A 13,548-nucleotide genomic window follows, 5' to 3' on the forward strand; every position below is an offset into this window, starting at 1 on the left:
ATTTTTTCTGATTGAAAGGTTTCTACTGCCGATTATTTTAGTCGCTCCAATCGTAGGGGGAGCATAGTCTCTGAGGTGGATGACGTCAGCATCCCCGATTTGACCAGTGTGAGTGTATTGCATGGGGGTCGTTGTGGTGTCTCAGGCTTGTGACTAACGGCTAATACATTAGCTATTTGAAAGTTAGGAACTTAATTTACTGCCTTAATTTTTATTGGAATATGGTAACATAAAGTACAGTTATTTATTTTGTTTTGGAATATGTATATTAATATGCTCTGATTTTTTAAAAAAACTTTTCTGTGAACATTTTCCCCTGTAGAACCCATTAGCAGCTTCAACAACTACCAGTGTTTTGCCAGTTTTGCTTCATCGCTTTCTTCCCTTTTCCTTTTTTTTTCCTGAATTATTTTAAAGCAAATCCATGCCATTTTCCAGTGGTTCAGTATGCATCTCTAATTGAGAATTTCTTTTTCATATTCACTCTACCATTATCATACCTAATAAAATTAAAAATAATTCCTTAAAACCTCTAATACCTAGCCTGTATTTAGATATTCCAGATCATTCTTAAAAGTTTTCTTCCCTTTTTATTTTGGTGAATATATAAAGTACTAGACAGACTTTGAAGGTCGAACAATAGAAGATATTACTTTGTAAAATGTCACTAATTTATGATAACTGGGAAGAATCTGAATAGATTTTAAACATTTGCTCTATGGCATTATTTTGAAGAAATGCCTATCCATTGCTTTCACATTCATTGGGAACTGAATTTAGGAAAGATTGTCCAGTAGAGATGCCTCGAGGCATTTGTCTTAAGGAAGGAACCCCAACCAGCAGATACCTCCCTGCCTGATCCAATAGCCTCATTTTCTCTTTGACACCTCCTCTCCAGTGCTGGGATTAGTTTTGTTTTGCCCATCGACCAGTGCTGTCTGATTTTCAAGCGCTTTGAAGCAGATGAGAGGCAGTGTTCCCTAACCAAAAAGTTTGTTTTTGAATGAAGAGATGTTATTTATATTTGGCACATTGCTGGTTGTATTTAAATAGCTATTTTTGGGGTGCCTGGGTGGCTCAGTCGGTTAAGCATCTGCCTTCGGCTCGGGTCATGATCTCGGGGTCCTGGGGTCAAGCCCCGTGTCGGGTTTCCTGCTGCGCAGTGAGCCTGCTTCTCCCTCTCCTCCCTGCTTGCGCTCTCTGTCGCTATCTCTGTCTCTCGCTCTCATAAATAAAATCTTTAAAAAAAAAAATAAGTAGCTATTTTTGAATAACTTTAATCCTGGAAAATAATTTTAAGTGTGGGCCTTAAATATTCCAGATTGTTGGGTCTCAAACCTGGCTGTATAGCAGCCCTGTCTTGCCCTCTGTCAGATCAAGGAATCTCTGCACGCCAAGTTGCAAGATTGGCTCCCAATTCTTTCCTCTGAAATACTGCTCATTTTATTGATTTGCTTAGCAACTTACTTTTTTTTTTATAGATATAAACCATTTAATTTATTGTATACACCGTTTTTTCTTAAAAACTTTGAATTCTATTAGCCTTTCATTTGTGATGGTGGTTATGTCCCCCTTACATGTATTTCTTGGCAATTTATTTTAGTAACTACACAGAAGTGAAAAGCTTGATAGTTTAAAAAAAAAAACTCTCCCTGCTTCTACTAATTTAATATAACTCTTTTCTTTACCCAGGTAGTTATTTTGGTTTATTTACATATTTTTAAATAAAAATTATACATATTTAAGGCATATTATGTGACAATTTGATATATATGTGTTATTATATCAAATCATCATGCTGTACACCTTATAACATAAAAGATTCTCCAGAGCAGTGGTTGGCAAATCTGGCCAGCACCCTCTTATTTTATAGCCTCTGAGCTAATGGTTTTTATATATTTTTTTCATGATTATCTAAGTACCTATACGATATCCTTAATTTTGCCTTTTAGCAAAGCCTAAAAATTTGCTGTTCCCCTCTCTAGAGCAAGAATTTTCTCTAATATTATTTCTTCTAAAGGGTAACTATACAGCTTATTGTAGACAAATGAAAAGTGGACTTGACGGTAAGATTCCCCCCCCCACACACCACTTTTTGATATAATAAGCTAGGAAATGTGCATTTTTATGTGAAATATCCTGATTTTAAAATGCTGACAATGAATTCAAAATTTGAAAAGACACTTTCAGGCTTCCCCATTGTGTACAGTCTGCTCCATTTATAACATCTGAGCTAGGAGTGCTGAAAAAGGGTGCAAGGCCCTGATTTGGCGAGACTCATTATATAGTATTTATGATTGCTCTAGCCTCTGGTCTTTTCTTCTGCATTGTTCCTTTGTCCCATCAGTCAGGCTGGGGAAAAGCATGTAAATGTGCTAACTTTCATTTTACTAATTGTTAATAAGACCATTTCTGAACGGAATCAGCCATTTTTGCTTTAGGAGATTATTAGAATTAATTGATCCCTTCCCTTCTGTGGTTAGGGAATCAGTCTTCAGTTTTCTGGTTGTTGTTTTTTTTTTGTCTTTGTCCATCAAACAGAATTTTTGATGTGTATTATCACATCCATATATAAAATTAGAAGTTAAAGGATTAGACTCCAATAACTACATTAAACAACACTATAAATATTTTGTTTGACTATAATTTTATAACTTAAAAAATAAGTTTATTCAAATGCCTTAATATGAATACCTTTACCTTCTGATCATATATATTACATTAGATTTACTGATACAGTTGACAAAATGTGTGCTGCATGCTGAAAGTTATACACATCAGATATGCATAGTTCAATTATATCAAATCTCTGATATTCTTTTTTTTAATTTTAAAAAAGATTTTATTTATTTGAGAGAGAGAGAGCGTGAGAGAGAGAGAGAGAGAGAGACCACGAGCAGGGGGGAGGGGTGAAGGGAGAGGGGGAAGCAGATTCCCCGCTGAGCAGGAAGCCCGATGTGGGACTTGATGCTAGGACTCTGGGATCATGACCTGAGCTGAAGGCAGATGCTTAACTGACTGAGCCACCCAGGTGCCCTCAAATCTCTGATATCCTTTTAAGAAAAAAAAAAAAAAACATAATTAGAACAAGATACAAGTCTTTATTTCTAAACAACTCTTTTTAAAAATCTTTTTTATTTTTCTTTTGAGAGAGAGAGAGAGAGAGAGAGAGTACACAAGGGGGGATGGGGAAGGGGGAGAGGGAAAGGGAGAGAGAATTTTAAGCAGGCTCCATGCTCAATGTAGAGCCTGACCTGGGGCTTGATCTCAAGATCCTGAGATCATGACCTGAGCTGAAATTAAGAGTCCGGATGCTTAATCAACTGAGCCACCGAGGTGCCCTTCTAAACAACTCTTTTAAATGACGGTATCAAAATATATTTGCAACTAGAATTCTCTATTTCTATTCAAAAAGATTCAAATGTATTTTACCATTTTAGTAAGGTAAAATTATCTGTCAAACTAAGTAGCCATATGCTGAAATGAAGTTCAAAGGGCCTTTTAACCAGAGAATAAATAAACATGTTTCTTTTAAGAAGAAACAAGGAGTTTGAAGGATTTGACAAGATATGTATTCTAAGAAATATTTCTCACATGTTCTAATTTCAATAAATATTAAAGGAGTTTAGATTTAAAGAGAAACAATCTATAATCTCTAGTGTCAAGAGCAAAGCATTTTCAGATGTCCCAGACCTAAATAAGGCAAAGGCATTTATTACTGAAATGTGGAAAAGATTATATTTAAGATTTTGTTTACTAGTTGGTAATTTAAAATTCTTTAAGAAAATACTACTTTTGAACTTTTAAGCATCTAAACTGAAATAAAAGTCTGCTACCATGTGCTCTTCTTTCCTTTTTTCCTGGGCTAGCAGGGGACAAAAGGGGGAGGGGGAGGGAGAGGGAGAGAGAATCTCCAGCAGACTCCCCACTGAGCAGGGAGCTGGATATGGGACTCTATCTCAGCACCCTGAGATGATAACCTGAGAGCTGGAATTAAGAGTCCAACACTTAACCGACTGAGCCACCTAGATGCCCTTGCTCTTCTGTTCACATTAATACGAATATGAAATACTGCAAGCTTGTTAGCTGACTTCCAGGTTCCAGCTATCAAAAACCCTTTTCTTGTTTGGAAAATTACCTGTTTAATTATTTAAGGGTACAATGACATGATATTTACTTGAAACTTTTTGAGAATAGTAAGCTACAGTTAACATTAATGAGTAAGTCCTGAGGGCCATATTTGGGAGAGGGAGGAAGCTTTGCTTAGTGCTTTTTTTTGTTTTGGGTTTTGGGTTTTTTTAATCTTTTTTATTAACAACTTTCTTTTTTAGCAATTTGATTTACTTGTAGTATTTTTTTCTATCTCGGTTTAATTTGCATGTTTTAAAGAATTGTGACCATATAGTATTTACAGCCTTTGTTTTCTGATTTCTCACTTACTAATCTTATTAGTACATATTCATTTTTCCATTGTTATTTATAGTTTTTTTTATCAGCTGTAGTCACCATGTTTTGCATCTTATAGCTGAAAGCTTGTATCCTTTTACCAACCTTTCCCTATTTTATACCTTAATATATTAAACACGATTAATTTTATTCCATTTAGAAGCCTTTTCAGGATCTGGCAGACTCTAGGTCATCATTATGAACATTACTATGTCATTACAGAAAAGTTGTGTAGAGCTCCTGGCTGCTAGAGAGAGCACTGAGACTTTTAGAGCACCAGGTTTCAAGGAGCTTTTTATCTGAGTGGAAGACGGCACATAATATAGCACAATCTGAGAAGGAGAACTGGAGTCTCTGGCCAAGTCACTGCAGCCCAAATGACTGGACTGCGGCATGGCGGCTCTTGGCACTTTTTGCTGCCTTAACGATCCCTGAGGTTTGGCGCACGATCAGTTGGGGTTGCGACAGTTGGGATCTGTCAGAAGACAGTGAAAGCAATAGAATCAACATTGCGATGGACTAGTTCAATGATGCAGCCTCTGAAATGTAAGATCATTCCAAGTTGACGGTTAAAAAAATAGGTGGATTTGGGGGTCATTTTTGTGAGGGGGAGTATGAGCCAAGATTTCAGATAGACCTAGAAGAGTGTTTCTGAATGTTGCTTGTTTTTCTCTTTAACTCATTAATAGAAGAGAGTTGGGAGATACTCTGAGGAAAATATGGCAGTTTTTCAGATACAGTATTTCTTTGATTCTGAAGAATAACACTCTAAGTATCAGGCAATGTGTTTTACTAGTATGAGTGTGATGGAAGGTTATTCCTTTCCATGATAATAATTGCCAGTATTAAAAACTACTGTAATTGCTTGTTTTTATGCGATTAAAAAAATCAACGTTAACTAAAATCAATTCCTTTTTAAGAGTATTACAGTAAAAAGTGGCAAAAAGAGATCAAAGTCTAAGATAGTGTTTATATTACTGATACAGTACTTCTAATAAAGTAAACACCTTTTATTATAAACAGTTTTTATTATATAAACACTGAGAGGAAGAAATGAACATGATAAATATGGGCAATGAAAAAGAACAGAAAAACTTTCAAATATGAGGAAGTTAGAGTGAAGTGATCTGAGTAGAGCCAGAAATAATGGCATTTTGTGTTTTAATAATTAACCGAGCAAAGTTTTCAAATCTTTTTTCTAGATTGGGCAGGGTGGGTTGGTCTAGGAGTTGGAGTCTGGGTATATTTTCATTTAGTTAAATCTCTCTGTGATCTTTCCCCCCTAATGCTAATTGGAAGAGTATATACAGGTAAATCATATGAACACAGGGTTAAAGATTCACAAAACTGAGATCTGGACTCAGCCCCGACATTTAGTAGTTATTCAACTTTCAGGAAAATCGTTCACCTCTGAATTTCTCTTTCCTCGGCTGTAAGGTCAGGGTTTGGGATTCGACCTATAAGGTACCTCCCTATATGAAAGAAACACTAATCCTATCCGCAGAAGGTAGGATAACTCAGTTACGGTGTGCCCAGATGATAGGACACTGCTGTTGTTAAAGTAAATGAAATAAGTCTGTAAGTACAGCAGGGGTATGATGCATTTACTCATTTGCCTATCCCAGGTGCTATATGATGTTAGGAATACAGAAATGAACATGTAGACATAGAGCTTACATTAAAGAGAAAGAGATCAGACAGTAAATAAATGAATAAATATCATGGGGTCAGGGAGTGATAAATGCCATGAAGAAAACTGAGGTAGTTTCTTTAATCTCTGGAACTTGGTAAGGAGAAAAAGAAGATATAGAATGTATTTGGGACATTACTTTAGACTTTTGTTAAAGACTCGGGGGCTGGTTGCCCTTGATGGAGAATTGGAAGGTCTGGATGTGGTACAGTAGGGAGAGAGGCTTACTTTCATGTACACTTTTGTGCTGTTTGATTTTTTTATTTTTGACACATGTGCATGTGTTGCTTAAAAAAGCCAAAGAACTGAATCCTTAAGAGCTGTGGGGGAAATCTTTTTTGATGATATATTTAACTTGTTTTAATAGAATTTGAACTTTTTTGGCTAAGTGTACTGGTCTTATCTGTGTGTCCTGTGTCCTAATAATGTTTAGATAATAAAGTTTTTTGGCTTTTGGTTTTATCAGTCTTTTCCTTTTGATGGGTACAAGTTTTTGTGTGTGTATGTGTGTGTTAACATTTGCATTGCCAGAATTCAAGTTGACATATTTTTTCTTTAACATGTTTCAAATAGCATGAAAAGAAAATCTACAAGTTCTAAACTTCTGCATAAGGACAGCTTGCTTACTGCATGTCATCTTTAGGACAAGAATTAAAGTTCTTGACATTTTGTCTTATGTGTCTTAACTTTTATTTCAGTTTCCATATGTTTACTTTTAGGTTCCAAACATGAGTTGAACTTGGAAAACTCAAATGAGGTCACTTTTTTTTTTCCTCTAAAAAAAACCCCAGCATGCTAAGCATCTTTCCTGATTTTTATCTCTGTTCTTTTCTAGTTGGATGAAAAATCTGACAAACAGTATGCCGAAAATTACACAAGGGTGAGTACATAAATTCCTAAGGGAATTAGATTCTCAAGGTCAATTAAACTTAATTTCTGCTGCTATTTCATTATTTTACTACATTTGAACTGGTGGAGCTACTCTTCCTTTCTTCATCTATTTCCTGTCCTTGACCCCCCAAATTCCTGTGAGGTTGAATCATGTGAAGCACTGGGAAGAGAAAAGACACTGCATTTTATTTCCTTGAATGTCACTTCTTAAGCTTTTGGCTGCTCTTTCGATTTTCATTCCTTGGAATTTGGTCCTGAGAAGAAGCCATTAAACACTGAAAATGAACTGTCTTTAGGAATGGTGGTGACAAGGGTTTCCCGCCCCCCCTTAGTAGTTGTTATTATTATTATTATTATTATTATTATTATTATTTTTGAGGTAAAATAACTCCTTTCTAGGAGTTGTTTTCTGTTAAAGTCTCTAACTTCTAGAAGTATTTTTAGAAAGTCATCTTTGGGAAATTATCAGGATTACTTTCATGCTGTATCCAAAAAACATATACCAGTTCTGTCTGATAGAGATACAGTGCAAGCCACAGATGTACCCCACATATATGTAAGTTTAAATTTTCTAGTAGCCTCATTAAAACCGTAAAAAGAAACAGGTAAAATTTATTTAAATAATATATTTCATGTAACCCAAATATGTCAATGTAATCAATGTGAAAAATTATTAATGAGATATTTTACATTCTTTTTTTCCATACAAAGCCTTTGAAATCTAGTGTGTATTTTACAATTAAAAATAAAATCTCAATTTGGACTAGCCATGTGTCAAATGTTCAGTAGCCCCATGTGGCTAATGGCTACTGTATTGGGCAGCATAGATCTGTGTCATTTATTAATCCAGTAGCATAATCTCACATTTAAACTAACTGTAGGACTAGCAGTCTAAATTCATCGTGATCCACAATTTGCTTGAGCTGTAAATTTTGTTTCCAACTTTATCAAAGTATTAGAAAAAGAAAAGATTCTAAAGGAGTGGCTTCAGGAACTCAGGAGGAGGACTGCTAATCAGTGTACCAGTTATAAGTCCTGAACTGTTTTAAATTAATCTGATGTGCTCACCCCAGTGTTGTTTACAATATAGCAAAGATAAACTTAGAAAACAGCTTGCACACAAACTATTTCCTTTGTTATTATGAATTCTAGATTCCAACAAAGTGTTGGAGTGAACAAAGTTACGCGCCGTGTGCCCGGACCCTTTTCTGGATACCCACTTCCCATAGCAGTCTACACTGTCTACATCTTCTCATCCACACCCCCACCCTGGGCCCATTTTTGGTTTCCACAGCAAACGTATTTGGAAAGAAACAAGACTTAGATGTGTCCTCTTCCTCTTTCTCTAGCCTTCATCTCGGAATTCTGCCTCAGCAACAACCCCTCTGAGTGGAAACTCATCCAGACGAGGGAGCGGAGACACCAGCAGCTTAGTAGATCCAGACACCTCATTAAGTGAATTGCGGGTAAACCGCAGTTTTGGTTTGCTTTTTAAAAACCGGTTTTTGGCTTCTTTGTAGTCTAGTATACTGGAACTATTTAACATTTAATGTGACTTAGTAGAAAGAAAAGGAGTATGAGTTCTTTAAAAAAAATGGTTAAAGACAGTTTAGGAATGTGACTCAGATCTGAAAGGAAGGAGATTAGTTAATTCTTTTTTCTGTTCTCTTTCCTGAACACTTGATGATATTGGAATGAGTTCTGCTAATTTACAGATGCCAAAAAAGCTTGTTAATGTATGTAAAAGTAGTTCAGAAATAATTGGCCATATTTTAAATGGAAAATATGTGGATATACAGGGAACCAGACTCTAGGAATTGTCGGTCTTTTGAGCCATTATGGTATTATTTGGCTGCTTGAATATAGTTATCTCTCAATTTTTGTAAGTGTAGTGATATTTGGAATAACAGAAATACCTGACTTGAAACCCCTGGGTTGAGTCCCCATTCTTATTAACTTTTTTATTTAAAAAATGAGGACTTGCAAAATGTTTAAATGTCCATTTGCTGAACCTACTATTTGTGAGCAATGGGGGAAGGGTAGTAATAAAAATTGGATTCATTCATTCATTCATTCATTCAACATTTATTGAGCCCTTCCTTGGTCCCAGAGTTTTAGGCCGTGAAACACACTGTGAACTTCAGGAGTTCACTATTTCATAGGGAAGACAAACTGATAGGAACCAGTAAAACCAGGTCATGTGATACTAGGTAGTAGCCAGAATAGGGCTATTAAAGGAATTCAGAGAAGTGTCAGCTATGTTGGACTAGGAGAAGAGATAACAAAAGGCTTTTCAGAGGAGACACACTTTGAACTAAGGTATGAAGGAAGCATACAAATGAACCAGTCAAAGTTGAAGGGCAAAGGCTTTCTCAGAACTTCAGAGAACCAGAAGGTTCTCTGTATAGTACAGTTGCCTGAGGGTAGGATGAGAAGTGAGGAGGAGAGGCAGGTGAGGAGGATGACCGGAGAAGTAGTCGTGGGCCAGACTACAAAGCATCATGTATGGGAGCCTAGAAGGCATTTGGTCTTCCCCTGGCAACTGTGGGATACTAAATAGGGGAGTGAGAGTACCTGATTTGCATTCTTAAAGAGTGACCCCAGATCAGAGGAAGCACTGGAGGCAAGGGGAACAGTACCCTGTGGTTGAGTAGTGAAGTCAAAACTGTGATGGAAGAAGATGCAGGAAACTTGCTCTGAAGAGAATCCTGAAGGATACTGGAGTTGATTGGTCAATAGCAGAGAGAGACAGGAGGTTAAGAGAAGGTTTTTGTTTTCTTACAAAGGCAGGCTTGATTATTATTCTCATTGCTTGACTTGAGCCAGTAGAGAGATGACAGGAAGGCGAAGGAGAGAGTGATTGAGGAGCAGAGTGCCTGAGTGCGCGAGAGGAATGCTAGGGTGCGGATGAAGGGGAGCCAAATGTGGAGGTCCTGTCTGCTGACACAGGAGGAGGTGGGGACTGGGGTACTGAGTCACATTGTAGGTGGGTAGGAACAGGAGTCCGGCTTATGAAATGGGCAGCCTGTGAAAGTGGGCCAGTGGTTAGAGGGTAGAGAGGTTTGCAGCAGTGGCAGTGGCAGTCGAGAAGGAGAGCTGCCCCAGGCTGACATGGCATGACTTTGCAAGTATTAGTATTTACCAAGCTCTTACTAAGTACCAGGCATAGGTGGCAGGGGGGGTGGTGGTGGTGGTGGTGCAGAGTTGAGTAAGATAAACTCTTGCCTTCAGTGGGACAGAACACAGGAGGACAAAGGCCCTCTAGCCTCACAACTTAGCTTGTGCTTGCCGTTTCCTTGTATTGCTTCTTTAAGAGAATGACTTCCTTGAAGGAAATGAGAAGTTTGTATCCTCACACTCGGCTCCTCATAGCCCTTCGATGTGTGTCCGTTGAATGAATCAATGAGCAGAAGACAGACAGACCTACTAAGGAGGAATGAAGAGGGCAGGGGAAGTATAATACAGAAAGTGTCTGTAACTGGCCTTGGAGAATTGATCCTGTCTGTATTGCAGAATGGTACTTAGGGAAAGTAACCGTGACAGTTATTTTCTCACTAAATCAAGCATCCGAATAGATTGTGTGTAGCAGGGTCAGGTATAAGGGAAACTGGATTTTCCATTTAAAATTTGACCTGCTTTACTTTTAAGGATTATGGTAACATTTGGAGCAGATGCTCTTTTCTCATCATTTAAATGGCATCCTCAACATAAAATCTCTCATTTGACATAATGTTTAAAATGTTAGTGTTTAACTTCCTTCCCTTTACTTTCTTTCTCCCAAATTAATTGTGGTTGGTAAGCAAGTCATTGAAAGACAGCTTTGTTCATATCCATTTATTACAATTTTTAAAACTTTTGCATGAGTCAGTAAAATTTGCTGCTTATAATTAATTTACTACATGTTTTACTAATTCTAGATGAAGCATTATGTTAAAAATTATTTGATTTATAAAATTTTTAATATTATATGCTAAAAATGTTATAATTTATATAGCTTTCTTCCATATACACCCTCTCCCCCGCTAATGCTGTTTCAACACGTGTTAATGTCAAGAAAATATTTAATACTTTAGATTGGTTACTCAACACCTTCTCCAGCCCCACTGTCCCCGACCTGTTTGCTCTGTTCCATGGTTTGGAGTGGCAGTTATGCTTGTGTACTTTTATTTCTCTGCTTTTAGTCTGGAATATATGAAAGTAGTTTACATTTTCATCTGAATCTTTGAGACTTAAGATATGTTTGTGCATGGTTTTATGCAATGGTTCATTCCTATGTCCTGCAGGATATCTATGACCTTAAGGACCAGATACAGGATGTAGAAGGGAGATACATGCAAGGGCTTAAAGAACTAAAGGTATCAGGGCCCATTCTGCAGCCCAAGCATGCTATCTGTACGCAGAAGGGTTGGGTAATGGTGGTTTCACAAGTTCTGTTAACCCCAGTGCACAGAGCTTTACTAACAGTGTTTGTCTTTCAAGCATGTGCTTAACCTGCAATGCATAGGAAAGGCGAACTTCAGTCTCTCCTTATGTCTAAATGTTTAGTGTGATTTTTGGACTATTCAATAAAAGATATTATACCTTAGAGTTTTTAAACTTTGTAAAATATTTGCATGTCCCTTGTGTCATAGCCATACAAAATCGAATTGGGCAAACTCTTAAAAAGTATTCTGAGACTATACATATACACACATATATATTTAATTGAAAATTAGACCTTAAAGTTCTTCCATGCTAAGTGAGAGAGTATTGCCTATTTCTGTCACCAAATTCAGTCAATATTAAAGGCAGGAGGAAGAAACATCTAAGAGTGCATTATTATAAATATTCCTTTTGGAGGAAGGACCCTGCGGTAGGAGGCCTGTGTTTTCGTTTTGTTTCTTCTTCTTCTTCTTTTTCTTCTTTTTTAAACTATAGGTCAAAAAGGATTACACAGATTCAGTGCTTTAAAGAATTTGGAGGTAAATTTAAATGGGCCTAAATCTTTTCTGAGCGAGGATGGCTACTAGTTTTCAATATAAAGTGTCCGAGGGAGGCAGACAGATTGGTTGTCATGCACTTCCCCATGTTTTATTATGAAGTTCAAATCGAATATGAGGAAACTAAAAGTTTTCCTGAACACGTGCATGTCCTTATTTGAAATAGAAAATACACATCAGGCCTCTAAAATCACGTAAGCAAGGCATTCAGAAAGGTGACTCAGGATACACACAAAGGACAAACCATTGGCCTAATGGGCAAGGCTTTCATCAGCTTCCCTGGAGTGATGTGAAGTAGTTTCCCAGGCAAAACCTTCATGTGGATGATTATTGTCCATAAGGAACTTATGGTTAAGACTGAGGACCAAAAAGGGTAGGAAGTCCTATGGAAGGAAGAGTGGAGGCGGCTGGTATGGTAGCCTGCAACTCTCAGTAAACATCAGTAGAATTAAGAAGGTAGTGTCGTGCTCTGTTAGTTTTAATGGCTCTAATCGTCAGTATTTAATCCCCTTTTAAGGTTTTAGAGATAAGACTTTTGGAAGTATCTTGGATCAAGGGAACAAATCCTATATATTAAGTAAATACTCTCATACTGACATCTCATATGTAATATAACGTATCAGGAAAGCAAGCAAGTGATTCAGAGGCATTCTTACTTGCTTTTAGTTTTATTTAAAACGTTTTTTCTTATATTTTAGATCTACCATTTATTATATTCTTTGAAGGATACGAAAGAACAGATTAAATCTGTTTGAGACCAGACACAAGACCCTGTTTTTTAAGAGAAAAAAGCAAAACTTAATGTTCCTCACATAAGTGATACCATGTTAAGAAAAACTGTAAGACATTAAATATATCCATGTTCAGTGCAACAGTTTTAAGCATATCCAGAGTAAAGGAAAAACTACTTTGTGATATACAGTGGTGTACTCTGCTTTATTTTTTTCATTTAGAAGAGATCTATTTAATTTATTTTTATGTTATTTATTTTATTCAGGTATAACATATGGTGCTATATCAGTTTTAGGTGCACAACATAATGTTAACAAGAATTCTCTCTACATTACTCAGTGCTTATCACGGTACATGTACTCTTTTTTTTTTTTTTTTAAGATTTTATTTATTTGACAGAGACAGCCAGCGAGAGAGGGAACACAAGCAGGGGTAGTGGGATAGGAAGAAGCAGGCTCCTAGCGGAGGAGCCTGATGTGGGGCTCGATCCCAGAACGCTGGGATCGTGCCCTGAGCCGAAGGCAGATGCTTAACGACTGTGCCACCCAGGCGCCCCATGATACATGTACTCTTAATCTCCTTATCTATTTCATCCACCCCCCCACACCTCCCTTTTCTTTTTTTTTCCACCCCCTCCCCTTTTCATAATTCATGGTCAGCATATAATTGAGCTTGACTTCAGGTTATATTTATCCTTGAAATGACTTTTTAAGTGGAAGAAAAATCGTTTAAAAAAATGTTCTGATTGGTTATCAAGCATGGTGGTGTGAATGTATCCTATTAAAAAAGGATGCTGGGTCATTGCTTATG

General features: G+C 37.0%; 1 protein-coding gene across 9 annotated transcripts in view; it reads left to right on the forward strand.

Annotated features, from left to right (window-relative positions):
* The window catches only part of LRRFIP2 (LRR binding FLII interacting protein 2), a 105,014-nt gene that overhangs the window by 61,189 nt on the left and 30,277 nt on the right, over positions 1-13,548 (forward strand). For 6 of the 9 annotated variants that reach the window (XM_040636982.1, XM_040636975.1, XM_040636976.1 and 3 more), the window contains 3 exons: positions 6,972-7,016; positions 8,377-8,493; positions 11,311-11,382. In XM_040636982.1, coding sequence (XP_040492916.1) covers positions 6,972-7,016; positions 8,377-8,493; positions 11,311-11,382 — 234 coding nt within the window. The remainder of the gene's footprint in view (positions 1-6,971; positions 7,017-8,376; positions 8,494-11,310; positions 11,383-13,548) is intronic. The other 3 variants (XM_040636978.1, XM_040636983.1, XM_040636981.1) reach the window with 1 other exon arrangement.

This window comes from Ursus maritimus, unplaced genomic scaffold (genome assembly GCF_017311325.1).
Source record: "Ursus maritimus isolate PB19 unplaced genomic scaffold, ASM1731132v1 scaffold_20, whole genome shotgun sequence".
Classification (NCBI taxonomy): Eukaryota; Metazoa; Chordata; class Mammalia; order Carnivora; family Ursidae; genus Ursus; species Ursus maritimus.